Source organism: Pelophylax lessonae, assembly GCF_965119305.1.
Source record: "Pelophylax lessonae genome assembly, chromosome: 2".
Taxonomy (NCBI): Eukaryota; Metazoa; Chordata; class Amphibia; order Anura; family Ranidae; genus Pelophylax; species Pelophylax lessonae.
This window is the reverse complement of record NC_138769.1, coordinates 731,867,250-731,887,243: the sequence shown is the minus strand read 5'-3', so window position 1 is coordinate 731,887,243 and position 19,994 is coordinate 731,867,250. Positions and strand designations below refer to the sequence as shown.

At 43.9% G+C, this 19,994-nt stretch overlaps 2 protein-coding genes across 2 annotated transcripts in view; one reads left to right on the top strand and one right to left on the bottom strand.

The window, feature by feature from the left end:
* Positions 1 to 4,107: 4,107 nt before the first annotated feature.
* LOC309547613 (histone H2A type 1-like) lies at positions 4,108 to 4,500 on the top strand (the record flags this gene model as incomplete). Its single annotated transcript, XM_082247486.1, has 1 exon — positions 4,108 to 4,500. One exon carries the CDS (start codon positions 4,108 to 4,110, stop codon positions 4,498 to 4,500), a length of 393 nt encoding a protein of 130 aa, XP_082103612.1.
* A 1,924-nt stretch (positions 4,501 to 6,424) lies between these two features.
* LOC309548326 (histone H2B 1.1-like) overlaps positions 6,425 to 19,994 on the bottom strand; it is a gene marked incomplete at both ends in the record, with an annotated part of 34,452 nt that continues 20,882 nt past the window's right edge. The window contains one exon of the mRNA XM_082248265.1: positions 6,425 to 6,748. Coding sequence (XP_082104391.1) covers positions 6,425 to 6,748 — 324 coding nt within the window. The remainder of the gene's footprint in view (positions 6,749 to 19,994) is intronic.

Sequence of the window (19,994 nt, the reverse complement as noted above, 5' to 3'; positions counted from 1 at the left end):
GTCCAGGATTGGAGATTATATGTAACTTCACCAATAAATGCACTAAACATTTCCGTGGAACAATTTTCTACTTCTAACTTCTATAAAGGACTGTTATCCGAGGTGATATTATTGTAATCAGATTTGTATGTAGCTGATACTTTGTACATATTTTTTCATTTACCTATCAGGCAGCTCATGGATTTAGCTATGTACATTGATCTGTTGCTGATTCTTTAAATAGATACAAATAGACAAAGATTTGACTGGGCTGACCGAGTAGATACAATGTTTCGTTTTTCTTGCTTCTATCCCCATTGTATTGCGAGTTAAGAGCTCCACGAGCTTCCCAAATACAAAGTAACAATTTTATGGCGGGAGATTGTGGAGAATCTTTTATTGTAGCAATGCTTGAGTGAGGCATGAGAGTTTAGTAAGCTCTGCCACCTTGCGGTCATTCTAGGTACAACACTTCGGCGTGTGTGCAGTACCAGGAGATGAATAGGAAATGGCCAGAAAGTGGAGATGATCTCCGCAAAAAATTAAGGAAAATATAGAAATAAATTATTATGACTATTATATATTTATTGAAGCCTCACAAACGTGTCACCCACATCTCTGTACAAAGAGCCGGACATACGCAGTATTTATTCCTATTCTTAAATAAGGATATATTTTATTAATGTGATAAATTGTATTATTACTGTCAGGTAAAGGGCACTCTAAAGGCAAACACTTTGTCTTCTTATTATTAACACTCAGACTTGTAATACAGGTGAATAGTAATGAGGGGAAATGTGATCACAGGACATCATTCTCTCATCTCTCCAATCTTTCTCACCGCTAAACTCCTCCAACCAAAACCATGCACACCTACATAGAGCTCCAATGTCAGAACACATTGTACTCCATATTTCCAGAAATGATTTCCCCTCTTGGCTATTAATAGACCACGCCTATGATGGCTCCGAGTTGCTATATTTAAATCTCCCGCCATAATTCTACTGGCCGTTAGGAAGATTCAGCCGCATTATACCGCTAAAGCCGACATTGTAGAAGTTCTATTCATAGATCTGTTCATCTTCCTCCAAAATGACGTCACTTGGGTCGGTTTTCAGCTTCCAAATATTTACTCCAAAGCGGTAAAATCCTCGAATATTACTGCCACAAGCCCGCCAAGTAAACCCAATCATTTTTATTTTATATTACCAAACCCGACGGATCTTCTCAGAGTCACCCACTTCTTTTTAAGATGGAGTCAGACATACATGTTTGGGAGATCTGATTGTATAATTAGACACCGAAAATTGTGATCCGGGTGGGGGGACAATGTGCTATAATGACACCTGTCCGTCCTAACAGCAATTACGTTTTTTTTATATGATTTTAAAGTTTAATATAACACATTGAATTGATGTGAGTTTAGATAAGCAGGTGATCTCCTTGGTGTCCATTGCCCTCCATCCTTTAGATTAGACACATTGTTGGGATATGGGGCCCATAATCCAATGATAAGGCGCAGAGAACCGTGTGATGGATCAGTAGATGACTCCGGGGTGACATAGTCGGAGCTCAGCACTAACTGCAATACATTTTGCCGTTTTTAAACATATTTGTGATGATCTGATGGAGACAACATTGATTGATTTTCTTTCCACCTATTCTGGAGCTGTTGTAGGGTCAGTAAAATTCGCATTACCCTTATTTTATTTTTCACATTATATGGGGGAGGGGTGGGACTACAACAATAAATAGAAGAAGACTTTACTTGCACAAGTAACAGAAATGAAGGAAACAGTGAAGTGTACAGAAATCCTCTCTTCATCCATTCCCTGTTCATATTTGGCGCTATTCTTCCTTGGAGATTACACAGAAAACATTCGTCTGTCACACATCATAACAATTTCATATTTATACAATATTACGGTAAAAAAAAAAAGGCCTGCATTCTTGCTTATAAGAAAAAGCTGACCTGATGGAAGACTGATGGAAGGGGCGGGGTCACAGCCATTCAATACTCTGCAGAAAATGTCATTTACTTAGACACATTGTTAACATTTTTCTGATTTCTAGTTACAAAGAATGGACTGAAATTAAACAACTGTGTTTATTGATTCGTTGTATATATTTATCTGGCAGTGTCATGATTACTACAGATTTCTACCAGTCCTTTCACTTTTCGTTTATTTTAGGATGTAAGGGGGAAATCCGAAACGGCTACATGTCATGTCTGAAAGATGAAACGTTAATTATCGACCAGTTCCCCGATCATATACAGATCTGATAATGAAACATGTAATACTTTATTTCCAATCACATAGAAAGGTAGAGATCTATGAGAGAAGTCGCCTCACTATCATGTTCTGTATGTAGCAGTGGTGGGGATTTTGCATTCTGGAGAACATATGGAAATGCTTTACATTATTCTATAATCTTCCAATTCTATTTCTGTTTATTCCGTACTAATCAATGAATCTGCCTGAAAATAAAGTGTTAAAGATACTTCTCGGATAAATATCTCATCTGATGATCTCAGTGGGATTTGGTGTTATAACGGGCTGATTATTTGTCTGTAACGTTTTCACAATTCAGGCGGGAAATTTGAAAATCGCTATTTTAGATCTAAGCCAATCAGAACTGTGAGCGGTTTCATTATCAGCCTTCATTGGTCAGCGATGTATTCATGAGGATCCAAAGAATTCTATTCGAAAATTCTCAGTTTTCAGCCTGGAAAAGATTTGTTCCGTAGACTTTTCATTGATAGATCTCTATAACAAACATCCAATAACAGAGCAATTCTGTATTCTGATGTGCAAAATCAAAACAGAACAATAATATTTCTACATATTTATTTCCTGGAAGTGAAGGGACCGTCCCGGAAAGAGTGATATTTTCTATGAATAATATTCAGTGTCGGATTAGCCGATCTGAGATGACTGAGCAGATACAATGTTTCACTTTTCTTGCTTCTATCCCCCATTGTGTTGCGGAATAAAAGCTCCACGATCTCCCCAAATTATATTTAGATGAAGGAACAATGTAAGGCGGGAGATTGCGGAGAATCTTTCATTGTAACAATGTAGCAGAAGTGATTAGAGCAGTTGGGTGTGTGCAGTACAAGGCGAGGAATAGGAAATGTATAGAGCCAGAGAGGGGAGACGATCTCTGCAATAAAGAAGGATGGGATTAGAAGGAAGGTTTTATTCATTCCCCTTCCAGTCTGACCGACCTACTTCTCATCTCAAGATTATTAATGATGTTATTTTGAGTTTATTTTCTGTTATCCGGACAGCTAAAACTTGTAAAGGTAATACATTGTACGATACATGAAGATTGTATGACAGCTCGGTTGTGTAGTATGTGGGTGGCTCTTAGAAGAGCCTTTGTGTGTTGTTGGGGTGATGGGTGGGGGAGGGGTATTACTTGGCGCTGGTGTACTTGGTGACGGCCTTGGTGCCCTCGGAGACGGCGTGCTTGGCCAGCTCTCCGGGCAGGAGGAGGCGGACGGCGGTCTGTATCTCCCGGGAGGTGATGGTGGAGCGCTTGTTGTAATGAGCCAGGCGGGAAGCTTCGCCGGCGATGCGCTCGAAGATGTCATTGACGAAGGAGTTCATGATGCTCATGGCCTTGGAGGAGATGCCGGTGTCGGGGTGGACCTGCTTGAGCACCTTGTAGACGTAGATGGCATAACTCTCCTTCCTGCTCTTCCTCCGCTTCTTGCCGTCCTTCTTCTGGCTCTTGGTCACGGCTTTCTTGGAGCCCTTCTTGGGCGCCGGGGCGGACTTGGCTGGTTCAGGCATGATAAGGGATAAGAAGAATGTTTCCTCCGCTCTGAGAAGAGAAAAGTGTGCTGGCGCCGCCCTCATGTGCTGCTTATATAGGCGGTCCTATGCAAATGAGCACCCTCCCTCCTCACTCTTCTATTGGAAGACTCAGCCATGTGATGGGCAGTGACGTCATGTTTTCTTTCCTCAGTTAATGATTGGTTTAGATACAAACCTAGAGAGTATTGGCTGGTTTCAAACGTGGCCAATCATAAGGCAAGACGTCATATCATTCAGAGTATAACAGGAAAGGGAGCGGCTCCAGCCATTCACATCTCTTTGAGAGCTCCAATATCACAGAATCATGTCTGGCCGCGGCAAACAAGGAGGAAAGGTTCGGGCTAAGGCCAAGACCCGATCATCCCGGGCTGGTCTGCAGTTCCCAGTCGGTCGTGTTCACCGCCTGCTCAGGAAGGGTAACTATGCCGAGCGGGTCGGGGCCGGAGCTCCCGTCTATCTGGCCGCCGTCCTCGAGTATCTCACCGCTGAGATCCTCGAGCTGGCCGGTAACGCCGCCCGCGACAACAAGAAGACCCGCATCATCCCCCGACACCTCCAGCTGGCTGTCCGCAACGACGAGGAGCTCAACAAGCTGCTCGGGGGCGTCACCATCGCCCAGGGAGGAGTCCTGCCCAACATCCAGGCCGTGCTGCTGCCCAAGAAGACCGAGAGCCACAAGGCCGCCAAGACCAAGTAATCCCCAACAATCTCCCCATCCCCCTCCTCACCAAACACAAAGGCTCTTCTAAGAGCCACCCACATACATCACAGCGGAGCTGTACTCTCATTTCTATGGTGTGCAAAACTTTTTTATTTTTTTTTGGCCTGGGTGGAGATGTATCAAATACGATAAACCCCAATAGGTTTTAGTGCGATTTTCTGGTCTAAATAATTATGTAAATGTATTCTTAGTAGCTCCGGATCATAAATCCAGATGCCCGCCTTTACCTTCTCTCTAATCCTTATACTGCAGCACCAAAGCTTTCCTCCGTCTCCCACATCTCTATAGAGAGCCCCGAGATCCCGGATTGTGTCTACGGCGAGCAGTCAATTATTTATTGGTTTATTAAATGCCCCAAACCGCAGATTGTTTATTCACACTTCTAATACAGGTAAGTTGTACTGAGGACATTTCCTACCTAGAAATATGCGGAAATTCATTGGGAGATCTGATTGGACACTTGGATATCTAAAGATTTCACCTTGGTGGGGAGCACAATGGGCGATCATGAGACGTGTCAGTGCTTACAGCCATTGCCAGTTCTATTCTATTATAAAGATTTATAGAGCAATATCTTCTTACAGAGACTCCTCCTCATTGTCCTCCATACTTTACTTTTATAGATCAGAAATTATTCATTACATACCAAACATCCCCAACTGAAACATGATTACATCAGTCAGAACCTCCATCAGATGTTTTTGTTTAAATAAAATCTCGATCTTATTTTTTATATATATCAGATGTGATTGAAAAATTCCTCATATAGAATCCTCTTCTTCCGGGAAACAATCACCGGTCCCTTTAGCGGTAGTTTAAGAATAAAAAAAAGATCGTTAAAACATTATTGTACAGTTTTAGTCATTGATTTTACCCATCAGAATACAGAATCCGCCCTGCTAGAGAATGTTTCCTATAGAGATCAATGAAAAGTCTACTGAACAAGTATTTTCTGGGGGGAAACGGAGAAAGATCTCAGAACACATTTCCTTTTCGACGCCTCAGCAGGAATTACTGGCTGATTATGGAAACTCCCACAGCTCTGATTTCAAATTTGCCGCCTGAAATGTGTAGAACGTTACAAACAATCAGCTCTATTATACCGCCAAATCCGACACTGAGACCTGAGATCATCAGATGAGACATTTATCCGAGAAATATCATCAATGCTTTATTATCAAGAAGATGATTGGATAATGTAAAACATTTCCATATATTCTCTTTTATTCCAAGTCCTCAGAATGCAGAATCCCCCTCCCCCCACTATTACATACAGAACATAATAGGGAGATGACTTCTCTCATAGATCTCTACCTTTCTATAGGATAGGAAGTATTACACGTTTCATCATCACATCTGTATAGAAATATGCAACTAAAAATCAAATCTCTCTCCCCTCTTTCTGATCCATCTGTATTTGTACAGATAGCAGATGCACAGATTTGTTCTTCCTGTATCACAATCGGAATATTCAGAAATATTACATCTGTGTTGTATTTCTATCATCATCTCAGTATTAGTGATCTCCATTCTTTTCATCATGAAATAATGATTTCTAGGTTCAGTTCCAACAAAAACTGTATATTCTCCTCACTCAGCTCGGAAAATCTTCTATACATCAACTGCCCAACCAATTATATGTGTAACATTGTCCTGTTCTTCCATATCTTTGGTAAATGTAAAGCAGATTGAACAATCAGATTGCAGAGTGTATGGGCAGCTAGACATCGCAGCACTCCATTTCTTAGTTAAACAATTAGCGGAAGTTCTTCTTGTTACACGATAAATGTGTAGAAATAAATGTGTTGGGAGTTGTGAATGATCAGCCCTTTGTATGAGAAGGTGGGTGGCCCTGAGAAGGACCTTTGTTGGGGTGAAGTGGGTAGGTGGATGTTGGGGTTTAGCCTCCGAATCCGTAGAGAGTGCGGCCCTGGCGTTTGAGCGCATAGACGACATCCATGGCGGTGACGGTCTTCCTCTTGGCGTGCTCGGTGTAGGTGACGGCATCGCGGATGACATTCTCCAGGAAAACCTTGAGCACTCCGCGGGTTTCCTCATAGATGAGTCCGGAGATTCGCTTGACACCCCCTCTGCGGGCCAAACGTCGGATGGCGGGTTTGGTGATGCCCTGGATGTTGTCCCGGAGCACCTTCCTGTGGCGCTTAGCGCCTCCTTTCCCCAGACCCTTTCCTCCTTTACCGCGACCAGACATGATGATTCTCTGCTACAAAGACAGACTGAGATCAGCTGTCTGCCCGCCCTCCTTATATACAGCCTGAGCGGACCAGATGGAAACCTTCCTGGGAAAGAGGCGGAGTCACACCATTCATTACAAAATGAAGATAATCTTATTAATTTATAAGGCTCCTAATTATTATATTATATTCAGATATAATAATGCAATACAGCAATACATTTCCAGAAGATTCATTTATTCCTTCTTCTCATTTATTTTCGATTTATTCCTGGAGATTACACTGAACAGGAAACTTAACACTTTATACCAGAAACAAAGTAACCAGTTTCATGAAATTGTTCATAGTCATTTCATATCATTTAAATTTACAAATATTGTGAAAAGGAAACAAAGACACACATCTTCAGACATTTCACAGGCTGAGCGGACCTGATGGGAGACATGCTGAGAAGGGGGCGGGGTTCAGTCATTTATTACACTGCAGAGAAGTTAATTTATTTAGAAGCTTTTAAATGTTTTACTGAATAGAAACGGATGTAATTTATCAGAAGCGCAATGTTTCCTTTATTGATACACTGTACATTTTTTCTGACATATCATGATTATATATATTGCCCTTACTTAGAAACATTGTTAATATTTTGCTATTTCTATTTACAAAACTGGACTGATCAAATACGAAACATTTGTTTTTTTAATTCATTGTACAAATGTATCTGGCAGTGTCATTATTACTACATATTTCTACCAACACTTTCACTTTTTTTTTATTCTGGTTTTAATATGAGGGAAATCTGTAACTACTTCATCTCTGAAAGACGGAACATTAATTATCGACCAGTTCCACGATCATATACAGATGTGTATATGTTAATTTTCTCGGATAAATGTCTCATCTGATGATCTCAGGTCTCAGTGTCGGATTTGGCGGTATAATAGAGCTGATTATTTCTCTGTAACGTTCTTCACAATTCAGGCGGCAAATTCAAAAAGGAGCAATAGGAAATCTGAGCCAATCAGAGGTGTGGGCGTTTCCTTCTTCAGCCAGTAATGTCTTTCTTATGAGGATTTCAAAGAAATGTATTCTGAGATCTTTCTCCGTTTTCCCCCCCAGAAAATTCTTGTTCAGTAGACTTTTCATTGATCTCTATAGGAAACATTCTCTAGCAGGGCGGATTCTGTATTGTGAAGTAAAAGAAAAAAGACTGGAAGAAATGTGACATTTATATTTCGAACGTATTTATTATGCATGGTTAGATAAACTGCCCGACAATTCAGAGGGCGGTTGATCGATGTTCCCGGAGGAAGAGATATCAGATTTTAGTGTCGGATTATTCTATCTGAGATAATTGGAACGTTCCATAATATTCCGGCGGGAAATATGAGTTATAAAATGCGAAAATTGCACCAATCACAGTTCTGGGCGTTTTCTTCCGATAATAAAATCTATTTTCCTTCCAAGGAGTGTGAAGGGGATCTGAGATCTGTGTTCCTTTTTAGATGGGGGATGTTTGTTTGGTATTTAATATTCAATGATCTCTAATGCTGTTGAATATCTTCTGGAGATCAAAGGATGGAGGAAAATGACAGCCAGTCCCTGTAAGGAGATCACATCCTTCATTCCTTCATATTAAATACGATATAAACAAATATTAAAAAATAAATACATAAATATATAGCACGTTGTTCCCTCACCCGGATCACAATCTTAGGTGTGGAAACCAACAATCAGATCTCCTAAACACCTATATGCCACACTCACACATTCTTACAATAAAACATGCAGAGAACCGTTTGATGGATCAGTAGATGACTCCGGGGTAAAATAATCAGAGCTCAGCACTAACTGTCATGATTACTACAGATTACTACCAGTCCTTTCCCTTTTTGTTAATTTTTGGATGTAGGGGGGGCGTAACGCCTACATGTCATGTCTGAAAGATGAAACATTAATTGTCGGCCAGTTCCCCGATCATATACAGATCTGATAATGAAACATGTAATACTTTATTTCCCATCATATAGAAAGTTTGAGATCTATGAGAGAAGTGGCTTCACTATCATTTTCTGTATGTAGCAGTGGGGGGGATTCTGCATTCTGAGAACATATGGAAATGCTTTACATTATTCTATAATCTTCCAATTTTATTTCTGTTTATTCCGTACTAATCGATTAATCTGCCTACAAATAACGTGTTAAAGATATTTCTCGGATAAATATTTCATCTGATGATCTCAGTGGGATTTGGTGTTATAATGGGGCTGATTATTTGTCTGTAACGTTTTTCACAATTCAGGCGGGAAGATTTGAAAATGCCTAATTGAGTTCTGAGCCAATCAGAATTGTGAGCGGTTTCATTATCAGCCTTCATTAGTCAGCGATGTCTTTAAGAGGAATCCAAAGTATTCTATTCGGAGATTTTCTCCATTTTCAGCCCAGAAAAGATTTGTTCTGTAGACTTTTCATTGATAGATCTCTATAACAGTGCTCAGCTCTGCCTCCCCTCAGCAGCCGGCCACACACCGAAAATGGCTGAAAGAATGAACAAATGGACTGGACCCCCCCCCCCCCCCCCCCAAAGTGGCGGAATTTCAGGACACAGTCGCAATAGTGACTGTTGCGACTCTGTTAGTTCTGCCACTGATCCGTGGTGGGTCTAAGAGCAATGAGCCATGATTGGAAAGAGTTATCATTAATTTCTCTAATCACAGCTCTGAGAGTACTCTGTGCACTGATTGGGCAAAGCCTTCTTTTTTATTTAGTCAAAGGTTGCAATACTAACAAGTGAAATGGCAGAACATAATATGCAGAGATGTATAGTAACGAAGTAGAACTACTTAAGTACTGTACTTAAGTACCGAAATGCGGTATCTGTACTTTCCTAGAGTAGAATTTTTTTCTCCTACTTCTACTTTTACTTCACTACATTTTTTCGATGATTTCGATACTTCTACTCAAGTATTTTTTTTTTTGTGCTGCATAGTTACTCGTTACTTTTAAAAAAATTACCACTGCCAGAACAGTAGATGGCAGGTTGCATAAAGCTCAAAAAAATGTGTATAATGTCATTTGTAAATCAGCGCATACGAAAATAAAGGCTGTGTATAATAAAAGCTGCTATACCAAATCTTTCCAATAAAAAGAAAATATGAAACAAACAAATAAATGGTGCTACAGCGCTTAAAGTGCATCAAGAAACTACTAACAAACACAGGTTAATCATTTGAATAAATCATTAGAAATAATAAAAACAATATGATGTTCATACTTTTGACTTCTTTCTTTAATAACTACATAACACAGTACTTGTACTTCTACTTTCAGTACTTGAGTAGAATTTTTTTTTCAAAACTACTGGTACTTTTTACTTTTAGTACTTAAGTAGCAATTTTTTTTGAAAAAACTACTTGCAATACTTATGTAAAAAAAATGTTGAATACTTTAGTACTTCTACTTAAGTAACTTTTTCTGCGAGCACTTCCACTTCTACTCAAGTAATTTTTTGATCTAGCACTTGTACTTTTACTCAAGTAGAAATTTTGAGTACTTTATACAAGTCTGATAATATGACACTGTACATAGCACACCAGTGGTGGCTGGTGCATTGGGGGCGCAGGGGCACTGCCCCCCCCCCCATCCATGCATCCAGGCCCCTAATCTGCATGCGGGGCGACGGATGCATGGACTTCAATGGGGCTTTTTTTAGCCATGTGATTAGCAAGAGGCTTTAAGAGGTGGGCTTGGGGAGCAGAACACTGTGCCTCGAGCCCACCCAGTTGTGTGACAAAAACAAATGAAAATTCGCTATTGTCACACGGATCCTCCTCCTGGTCAATCAGGAAGCGAGTCTTGAGACACGTTTCCCGATTGACCGAAAGGAGAAGCCATGCCATTGGGTATAGAGGAGAAGGGAGGAGACGCAGAAGACAGGAGTCCTGCCTGGGACCTTCCATTGTGGTGTTCCAATGGCCACACATTTCCGACAGGCCTCCGAGTCCACCAGTTGATATGGCAGTAGTTGGTGGGCTATCAGTTACGACAAGCCAGCAGTCAACCGTTGGGCAAGAGTGTTATCCGGCGTCAAACTTTTTTTACGCTCTAACAGCCTGCCTTTTTCCAGAACAACATGAGGACTGCATGATGGAAGGTGGAGTGGAGGACAATTGTGAGGAGAGAAGAGAAGGAGAAGGAGAAGAGGCGGGACGGTGAGAGCCTGGAGTGTGGCTTTGTGGGTTCTGACGGCGTTGCTCCCACTGGGCTCGGTGATGGGAGGTCAGGTGCCTTCTTAAGGTGGTCATCCCTAGGTGAGTGTTGGGCTTACTGCGACTTATGCATTGACTGCAAAGGCTGCAGATGGCAACACTGTTGTCAACAGCGGACACATTAAAAAAGCCAACACTGCGGAGCCATGTTCTGGCGTCCTGGAGCGCCAGATGTGACCGTACATGGTTGATGGCTCGCTCCTGATACATTTGCAGTCTGCTTTGTCCCTCCTGTGCAATGCAAGTTCCGCCTGCTTCTCCTCCCTATTTGTTGGACCGTCTCTCCCTCTGAACTCCTCTCCTCGTCCTCTCTTGTGGGCACCCATGTGACGTCCATAGACACGTCATCATCCACGTCACCTTCCCCACCACTAACATTCGAGATCTTGGAGTCGGCAGCAACAGCGGGACCAACCTCCTTGGGCTGATCTGGGTACTGTGGTCAGACTGCTGAGTGGCGGCTGTTGCTACCTCCTCTTCCTGATCCGATGCCAAGAATGGCTGCACATCACAAATGTCTTGTGATGGATCGGAAAATAATTCCAGTGACTCAAGCGGAAGGTATATGGTGGTGGAGGTGTTGGTGGCGGTGTCTTTGGGGGTGCACACAGCAGAGAGTGAAGAGGGTGCACATAGAGAGGATGAGGAGGGTGCAGAAGAGGAAGGCTGAGTGAGCCACTCAACCAAATTTGGTGCGTCCTTTGACGTAATCAAACACACCTTCTGAAACTTCACACTTTGGCCCCAGCCTACTGCTCCTGCCCTACCATCCCTGCATAAGGGCCTGCCTCTTCCTCTGCCTGTCATTTTTTAAATTACCCTGTGACAAAAGTCTCTAGAGAAGCGCAGTATATGTGGAACAAGGTATATAACACCCCGCTTCAATCTGTGATATTGGGGGGCCACAGGTTTATCACACCAGTTCTACAAAAAATTGGCCAGTGACTGTTGTCACTGTGTGTAGCACAGTTAACGCAGCAAAAGAGGCCACATTTTTGCAGGACTAAAATACACTCTTAGAAAAGTATACTGTTAAATAACACCACACTTCAATATATGGTATTGGGGGGCCACTGGTCTATCACACCAGTTGTACAAAAAATTGGCCAGTGAGTTTGGCACTGTGTGTAGCCGAGTAAATGCTGCAAAAGAGGCAATATTGTTGCAGGACACAAATAAACTTATAAAAGAATACTCAGATGACACCCCACTTCAATCTGTGGTATTGGGGGGCCACTGGTTTATCACACCAGTTGTACAAAAAGTTGGCCAGTGAGTTTGGCACTGTGTGTAGCAGAGTAAACGCAGCAAAAGAGGCAATATTGTTGCAGGACACAAATACACTTATACAAGTATACTCAGATAACACCCCATTACAATATGAACTTGGTCGTGCAGCAATTCGTTGCCAAATACCCTGTGGTCCAGGAAGTCTTGCGGCAGGCCAGGAAAATCTTGGGCCATTTCAGAAGATCTTACACAGCCATTAATCGCCTTGCTGACATTCAGCGGCTACACAACCGACCCGTCAGGCATCTTATTTGTGACTGCCCAACGCGATGGAACTCAACATTGCATATTCTTGATAGGCTGCTCCAGCAGAAATGTGCAGTTAACGACTACCTGTACGAACTCTGGGGCAGGACAGGTTCAGGGGAGCTTGGGTTTGTTTCACCTCGCCAGTGGCTGCTCATGCGTGACACATGCAGACTTCTGCGGCCATTCGATGAGATCACCAAACTGGCCAGTCACAACCAGGGCGCCATCAGTGACATCGTACTTTATGCCTTCTTTCTGGAGCATGCATGGCGTTGTGTCATTGATCAAGCCGTCGAGGAGCAGGAAGATGAGGAAGTCGCAATGTTGGATGAATTCCCAGTGGGTGCTACTCCATCTGAGACAAGTCAACAGCAGGAGTCAGAAGAGGAGTCCGAGATGGATGGTGCTGGGGGGGAGGGGGGTGAGGAGAAGCAAGAAAAACATTCTTTAAACCTTTCTGGGATCCCTGGTGTTATCCGTGGATGGGGGGGGGGGGGGGGAACGAGGACAACATTATCCTGGATGATGAGCTGGAAGCAGGCCACTACACCACTTCCAGTTTAGTGTGAATGGGGGCCTTCATGCTCCAGTGTTTTAAGGGGGACCCCCGTATAAAAAGCATAAAGGCCAAAGAACCAGTACTGGGTGGCAATGTACTTAGACCCCCGGTACAAACAAAAAATGGCGGAAATGTTACCACAATCACAGAGGGGGGTCAGAATGCAGCACTTCCAGGCCTTTCTGCGGGAAATGCTGCATTCTGCTTTTGCATGCGCTGGCAGAGGAATTTCCAGTCACAGAGAAACTGTTGCGGGTAGCAATCCAACAGCGCCTGCAAGAAGAGGGTGGTTTGAAGATGTCTTGGTCAGTTCAGATATGAGATCCTTCTTTCAGCCAAACCATTGACAGCTCTACTCCGGATCCAGCATCAGGGAATGCCTAGACCGACAGGTGTCCGACTACATTGGGTTAACGGCCGATGGGGACGCTCTGAGGAGTGATCAACCCCTGGACTACTGGGTAGGCAGGCTTGACCTCCGGCCAGAGCTTGCACAATTTGCAATGGAAATGTTGGCTTGCCCCCACGTTCAGTGTCCTGTCCGAAAAGATGTTCAGCGCAGCAGGGGGGATCATGGCTAGGGTTGAGCGAACACGGACTGTATTATTCGGGTCCGTACCGGATAATTGGATTTTTGTTACCCAGACACGGACCCAAAAACTTTACTGTATATTTGGGTTTAAAATCCATGTTCGGTAATTTTATTTCCTGTTTTGTATGTAATGGCATGGTTTTAATGGCGCGGTTTCAACAGCCAATCAACAAGCTTTTAACTGGTGTGCCATAGAAGCCATCACAGCCATGCCTACTAATGGCATGGCTGTGATTGGCCAGCTGAAGCATGTGACCCAGGTCTTTATAAGCTAGAGACACAGTGTGGTGCGCGTCAGTCTGTTCTAGTGTAGGGAGAGAGCACACACAACGGTGCTGGCTGCTGCTGATTAGGGACAGAGACAGGAAAAAAAAAACATTGTGGCTGTTAGAAAAGAATGTAGGGACAGGTCGGAGTGTAGGCAGGGAAAGATAGAAAAGCATTTTAGGGACAGGCTGGAGAGAATAGGCAGGGAGAGATTAGGAGACACAGGACAGAACAATCGTCCGTTAGCGATCTACATCGATTTTGCTGTGTGGGGGGTGGTGCAGTGAACAATCTTTTTGCCCTCACTTGAGCCCACTGAGGAGGAGGAGGAGGGAGAAAAAAAATATTTTTATCAGTCTGTTGTGTGCAGCGTTCAGCTATATTTTACTACACAGTGCTGTTCTAATCTGCTATTTAAAAATTACAAATTTAAAGTGGAATTTTTTTTTTCCTTCATAGCCTGCTGCTGACCGTGACATAAAACATAAGACACTGCTGTGTTCACATCTGCTATTGAAAAATCACCAATTAAAGTGAAAAATAATTATTCATTTTTTCATTCATACGTTACTGTGACATACATCCTTCACACACAGTAAGAGATGTCCCGAACTGTTCGCCGGCGGACAGTTCCCGGCGAACATCGCTTGTTCGCGTTCGCCGCTGCGGGCGAACATATGTGATGTTTGGTCCGCCCACTATACTTCATCATTGAGGCAAACTTTGACCCTGAACCTCACAGTCAGCAGACACATTCCAGCCAATCAGCATACCCTCCCTCCCACCTCCTATAAAAAAGCAAGGGCAGCATCCATCTTAGATCATTCTGAAGCAGTGTTAGTAGTGAGAGCAGGGAGAGTGCTGCTGCTGCTGTTAATAGAGACAGTTGTTAGTCTTGTTAGATAGTGTTCTCGGTCCACTCCTGCTGTAAGGACAGCATCCTGACAGCACCCCAAAAAACCCTTTTATTTGAGCAATGTTTTCATATATATATATATATATATATATATATATATATATATATATATATATATATATATATATATTGTGCAGTTGCCTGGCGCCTGCCCGCCGTTTGTGAGAGGCCACAGACCCACCACAGACTGTACTGTGTGCACACCACACTCATATCGGATGGCACAGTACCTTGCTTTTTATTTTTTTTTTCCTCTGTCATAATTGCAGTGAGTGTCAGGTCCACAGAGTGTACTGTGCCCACTGCAGTGCCCACCACTGATATATACGGTGGCACAGCAGCTTGCAAATTGAAAAAAATATATATTTTTTTATAATTGCAGTTGCCTGCCCTGCCAGTGACCGTCAGGTCCACAGAGTGTACTGTGCCCACTGCAGTGCCCACCACTGATATATACGGTGGCACAGCAGCTTGCAATTGAAAAAAAAAAAAAAAAAAAAAACATATGTTTTATAATTGCAGTTGCCTAGCCTGCCAGTGAGTGTCAGGTCCACAGAGTGTACTGTGCCCACTGCAGTGCCCACCACTCATATATACGGTGGCACAGCAGCTTGCAAATTAAAAATATATATATATTTTTTTTTTATAATTGCAGTTGCCTGGCCTGCCAGTGAGTGTCAGCTCCACAGAGTGTACTGTGCCCACTGCAGTGCCCACCACTCATATATACGGTGGCACAGCAGCTTGCACATATAGTACCACAAATCTAAAAAAAAATGACAGGCAGAGGCAGGCCACCCGCAGGGGCCGTCATGGTCGTGGTGCTGTGATTTCCTTTGGCCCTAGAATAATGCCCAGTGTTCAGAAGCCACGTAACCTGAACTCAAAAAATTCTGATGACATTGTTGACTGGCTTACACAGGACACCCAATCTTCTACAGCTTCCACTCGGAACCTTAATGCACCATCCTCCTCCAGCTCAGCTTCGGGCACCTCTCAATTTACCACTCGCCCGCCCGCCGGCACCACCACCAACACTAGCACCACAGCCACTTCAGTTGATCTGTCAGAGGAGTTATTTACACATCAGTTGGAAGAAATAAGTGATGCACAACCATTAGTGCCAGAGGATGTAGATAACGGGGATATGTTTCAGTCAGGCAGCATTATACACATGGACGTACATTGTGATGATGATGATGATGATGATGATGATGATGGTGATGTTGTACCTGCTGCTGCTGCCTTTTCTGAGTTGTCAAGTGAAGCGGCTGATGATGACGATGTGTCCGTGGATGTCACCTGGTTGCCTGCTCGAAGAGCAGAAGAAGAGGGGGGAAGTTCAGATGGGGAGACAGAGAGGAGGAGGAGACGAGTTGGAAGCAGGGGGAGGTCATCGCAAGGAGCTAGTGGCACAGTCAGACAGCATGTATCGGCACCCGGAGTCGGCCAGACAGCACGCCAATCAACGCAAGCTGTTGCCACCACAAGAATGCCATCATTGCAAAGCTCAGCAGTGTGGCATTTTTTTTGTGTGTCTGCCTCTGATAGCAGCGATGCCATTTGCAACCTGTGCCAAAAGAAACTGAGTCGTGGGAAGTCCAACACCCACCTAGGTACAAGTGCTTTGCGAAGGCACATGATCTCACATCACAAACGCCTATGGGATCAACACATGAGTAAAAGCAGCACACAAACTTGAAGCCACCATCCTCCTCATGGTCCAGCATCTTTTTTTTTTTTTTTTTGAAAATATTTTTTTTTTTTTATTAAAGAGTTAAGTCAAACAAACAAAACACGTAGCAGTTCAATGTATCAAGTACATGGCAGTACAACAAGTGCATGGCAATCATCAACGTCATTTACACAGTATAAGAAATGATTAATCTTCAATCTTTGGACCAAAAGTCCCAATACTTAGTGAATTTATGTAGCTGCAAATTATTAATGGCTATAGATCTTTCAAACTGATAGTTAGTACGTAACAGTGAGATCACTTCAGTCAAGTTAGGCACGTCTGTGGACTTCCACCTCCTCAAAATTAGTGTTCTCGTGGCTAGTAGGACATGCGATGTCCATGGTCTGTACACTAGAGGGAGAGTATCCAAACCTAGGTGCAGGATAGCCAGAGCTGGATTGGGTGTTATTATACAACCTGTGTATTTCGCTATATAGCTGAACACTTGGTTCCACAGGCTAGTAAGAGACGGGCAGGACCACATCACATGAAAAATTGTACCTACACAGGAGCATTCTCTCCAGCAGAGTTGGGAGTATTTGTTAGAGAAACCCGCTAACCTGTATGGTGTGTAGTACCATCTATGGGTGATTTTAAGTGTCATCTCCCAGTGATTAGAGCAATGAGTATGTCTATTTGCTTCTGACAATGTACGTTTCCATCGGGATACCGAGAAACACTCCCTGAGATCTCTATCCCACTTGAACATGGTCATTGTTTTGAAGAAGTCACCAGTATGTAGAATGGCATGGTAAAAGTTAAACAGTTTTGGTGTATTTTTGGGGGCTGCCGTAAGCAGCTCCCACACTTTCCCCTCCACGTTAATGTGCTGGACTGGGTGTTGTCTCATGAAGTGGTGTATACGGTAAATTTGGAAAAAACTGGAGCGCGGTATTTGGTATTGCGTCTGAATCTGGTCAGGGGGCATGAGGGAGGATTGTCTGTATAGGTGCTGAATAGTCGCGATATTCCCCTGGGTAGTGACACTCACAGGGAGGTCAGGCAGATATATGTGTAGGATTGAGGATGGAATATTTTCGGTAGGAAGAAGGGCACAGTCCTTGTCAGGCCCGATGACCTTGCGCCAGGCCTTTATGGAGGCCTGCATGGGGGGGGGAGAAGGAGGAGAGGTTCCAAGGGAGCCACGCATCCCCCAGAAGTAAGTCCCTAAGGTTCTCGGTGGGGGCTATGTTGGTTTCCAAGTCTACCCAAAGGGGGGCATCTACTGTGTGGAACCAGTTGCGGGTTTGTGCTAGTACAGTGGCCCAATAGTATCCTTGAATATTGGGAACCGCAGCTCCTCCATGGCATCTTTTGGCGGTCAGGACAGAGGCAGAACAACGGGCCCTCTTCCCCTCCCATATGTATTTTTGCATATGAGAAGTGAATTTAGCTAAGCATGTTGCTGGATAGTGAATGGGAAGGGCCCTAAACAGGTATAAAAGTTGAGGGAGCAAAAACATCTTATATGCGGCTACTCTTCCATGCCATGATAAGTACAGAGGTTGCATATGTGTGGTTTCCGTGTCTAATTTGTGGAGAAGCCTAGTCACGTTAACTGTGAGGAGTTTTGTGGGATCGGCTGGGAGGTCAATACCTAGATAGTGGATTTTGTCGGTGGACCAAGGGATGGGGACCTGCGATGCGAGTAGAGTTTGCGTCTGACGCGCAACTCCAAGGTTCAGGACCGTGGACTTGGACGCATTGAGTTTATAGTATGAGATACTGTGGAATTGTTGTAAAATCGTGTACGCAGCTGGGAGGGATTTAGATGGTTCTGTTAGCATGAGGATGATGTCATCCGCGAATAATGTGATTTTGTGGTGGTATGAGGGGTAAGAAAAGCCAATGATTTGAGGATGTGAACGGATAGTTTCGGCGAGGGGTTCTATTAGTAAGTTAAAAATCGTGGGGGAGAGGGGGCACCCTTGCCTCGTGCCGTTAGTGATGGGAAAATTTTTGGACACTATCCCTGACGTGTACACATGGGCTGAGGGAGAGGAGTATAGGGCTAGTATAGCGGAGAGGATAGGGCCAGAAAAACCAAATTTTTGTAATGTGTGTTCCATGTAGCCCCAGTGTACCCTATCAAATGCCTTTTCGGCATCCAACGTTAGGAGGACAGCAGGTATCTTGCGTCGTTGTGCTAGGTGGAGAATATTTACCATTCGTCTTGTGGCGTCGGATGTCTGGCGACCAGGCGTAAAGCCCATTTGGTCCTTGGCTATCAATGAGGGGAGAAACTTTTGAATACGTTTGGATAGGATTCTCGCGTAAATTTTAGCGTCCGAATTTAGTAAAGAGATGGGTCGAAAATTCGCTGGGGTGGTTGGGTCCTTGCCGGGCTTCGGGAGGGTGACTACGTGTGCACTCAGAATGTCAGGGGGAAGACTAGCATCAGTCATAGCTTTGTTAAAGACCTCTGTCAGCGTGGGACCTATATGGGGAAGGAATAGCTGGTAATATTCGTTGGGGAGACCGTCAGGCCCTGGTGACTTGCCTTTCGGTAGGGCTTTAATGCTAGATTGGACTTCCTCAAGTGTGATGGGTGCATTTAGAGAGGCCAGTTGGGATGAGGAGAGTGTCGGCAGATTAATGGCGCTTAAAAATTTCTCTATGTCTGCTACTGAGGGTTGGTGTTCTGAGGGGTCATCTTTTAGGTTGTACAGGGAACCATAGAAAGATGCGAAGGCATCTGCAATAGCCTGCGGATGCGTAATTTTGGCCTTAGTGACGGGGTCTATCAAGAACGGGATTCTAGACTTGGCTTGCTTTTGTTTAACTCTATTCGCCAGAAATTTGCCAGCCCTGTTAGCCTGTGAGTAGGACTTTTGCTTTAGGTAATTGAGGTGTTTATCCGAGGCTTCCAGTAGGAGGATTCGGAGTTCTAGCCTAAGTCGAGTTAGGCGGTCTGATATAGTGACTGTGGGGCCCTTTTTATTACTTTCCTCCAAAACATGAATCTCAGTCAACAAGGAAGACGTTTTCTGGTTCCTCAGTCTCTTCCTCCTGGCCTGCTGCTGAATGCACACCCCTCTCACGAAGGCCTTGTGTGCACCCCACAGCACCCAGGGGTCCGAGACCGACTGTTTGTTGAGCAGGAAAAACTCCTTTAAGCTGCCCGAGACCCGGGTAGAGCAGCCCGAGTCCTGCAGCATTCCAGTATCGCATCTCCAAATACGAGATGACGCTACCCGAGCGTTCTCCTCGACGATCAGTTCAACCGCTGCATGATCTGACCAAGTAATGTCCTGGATCGTCGAGGAGGACACTTTCGATAGGAGATCTCCATCAACCACAAATAAGTCTATTCGAGAGTAAGACCTGTGCCTGGGTGAGAAGTAGGAGTAATCCCTCTCGGTGGCATGTTGACACCGCCATACATCATACAACTTTTCT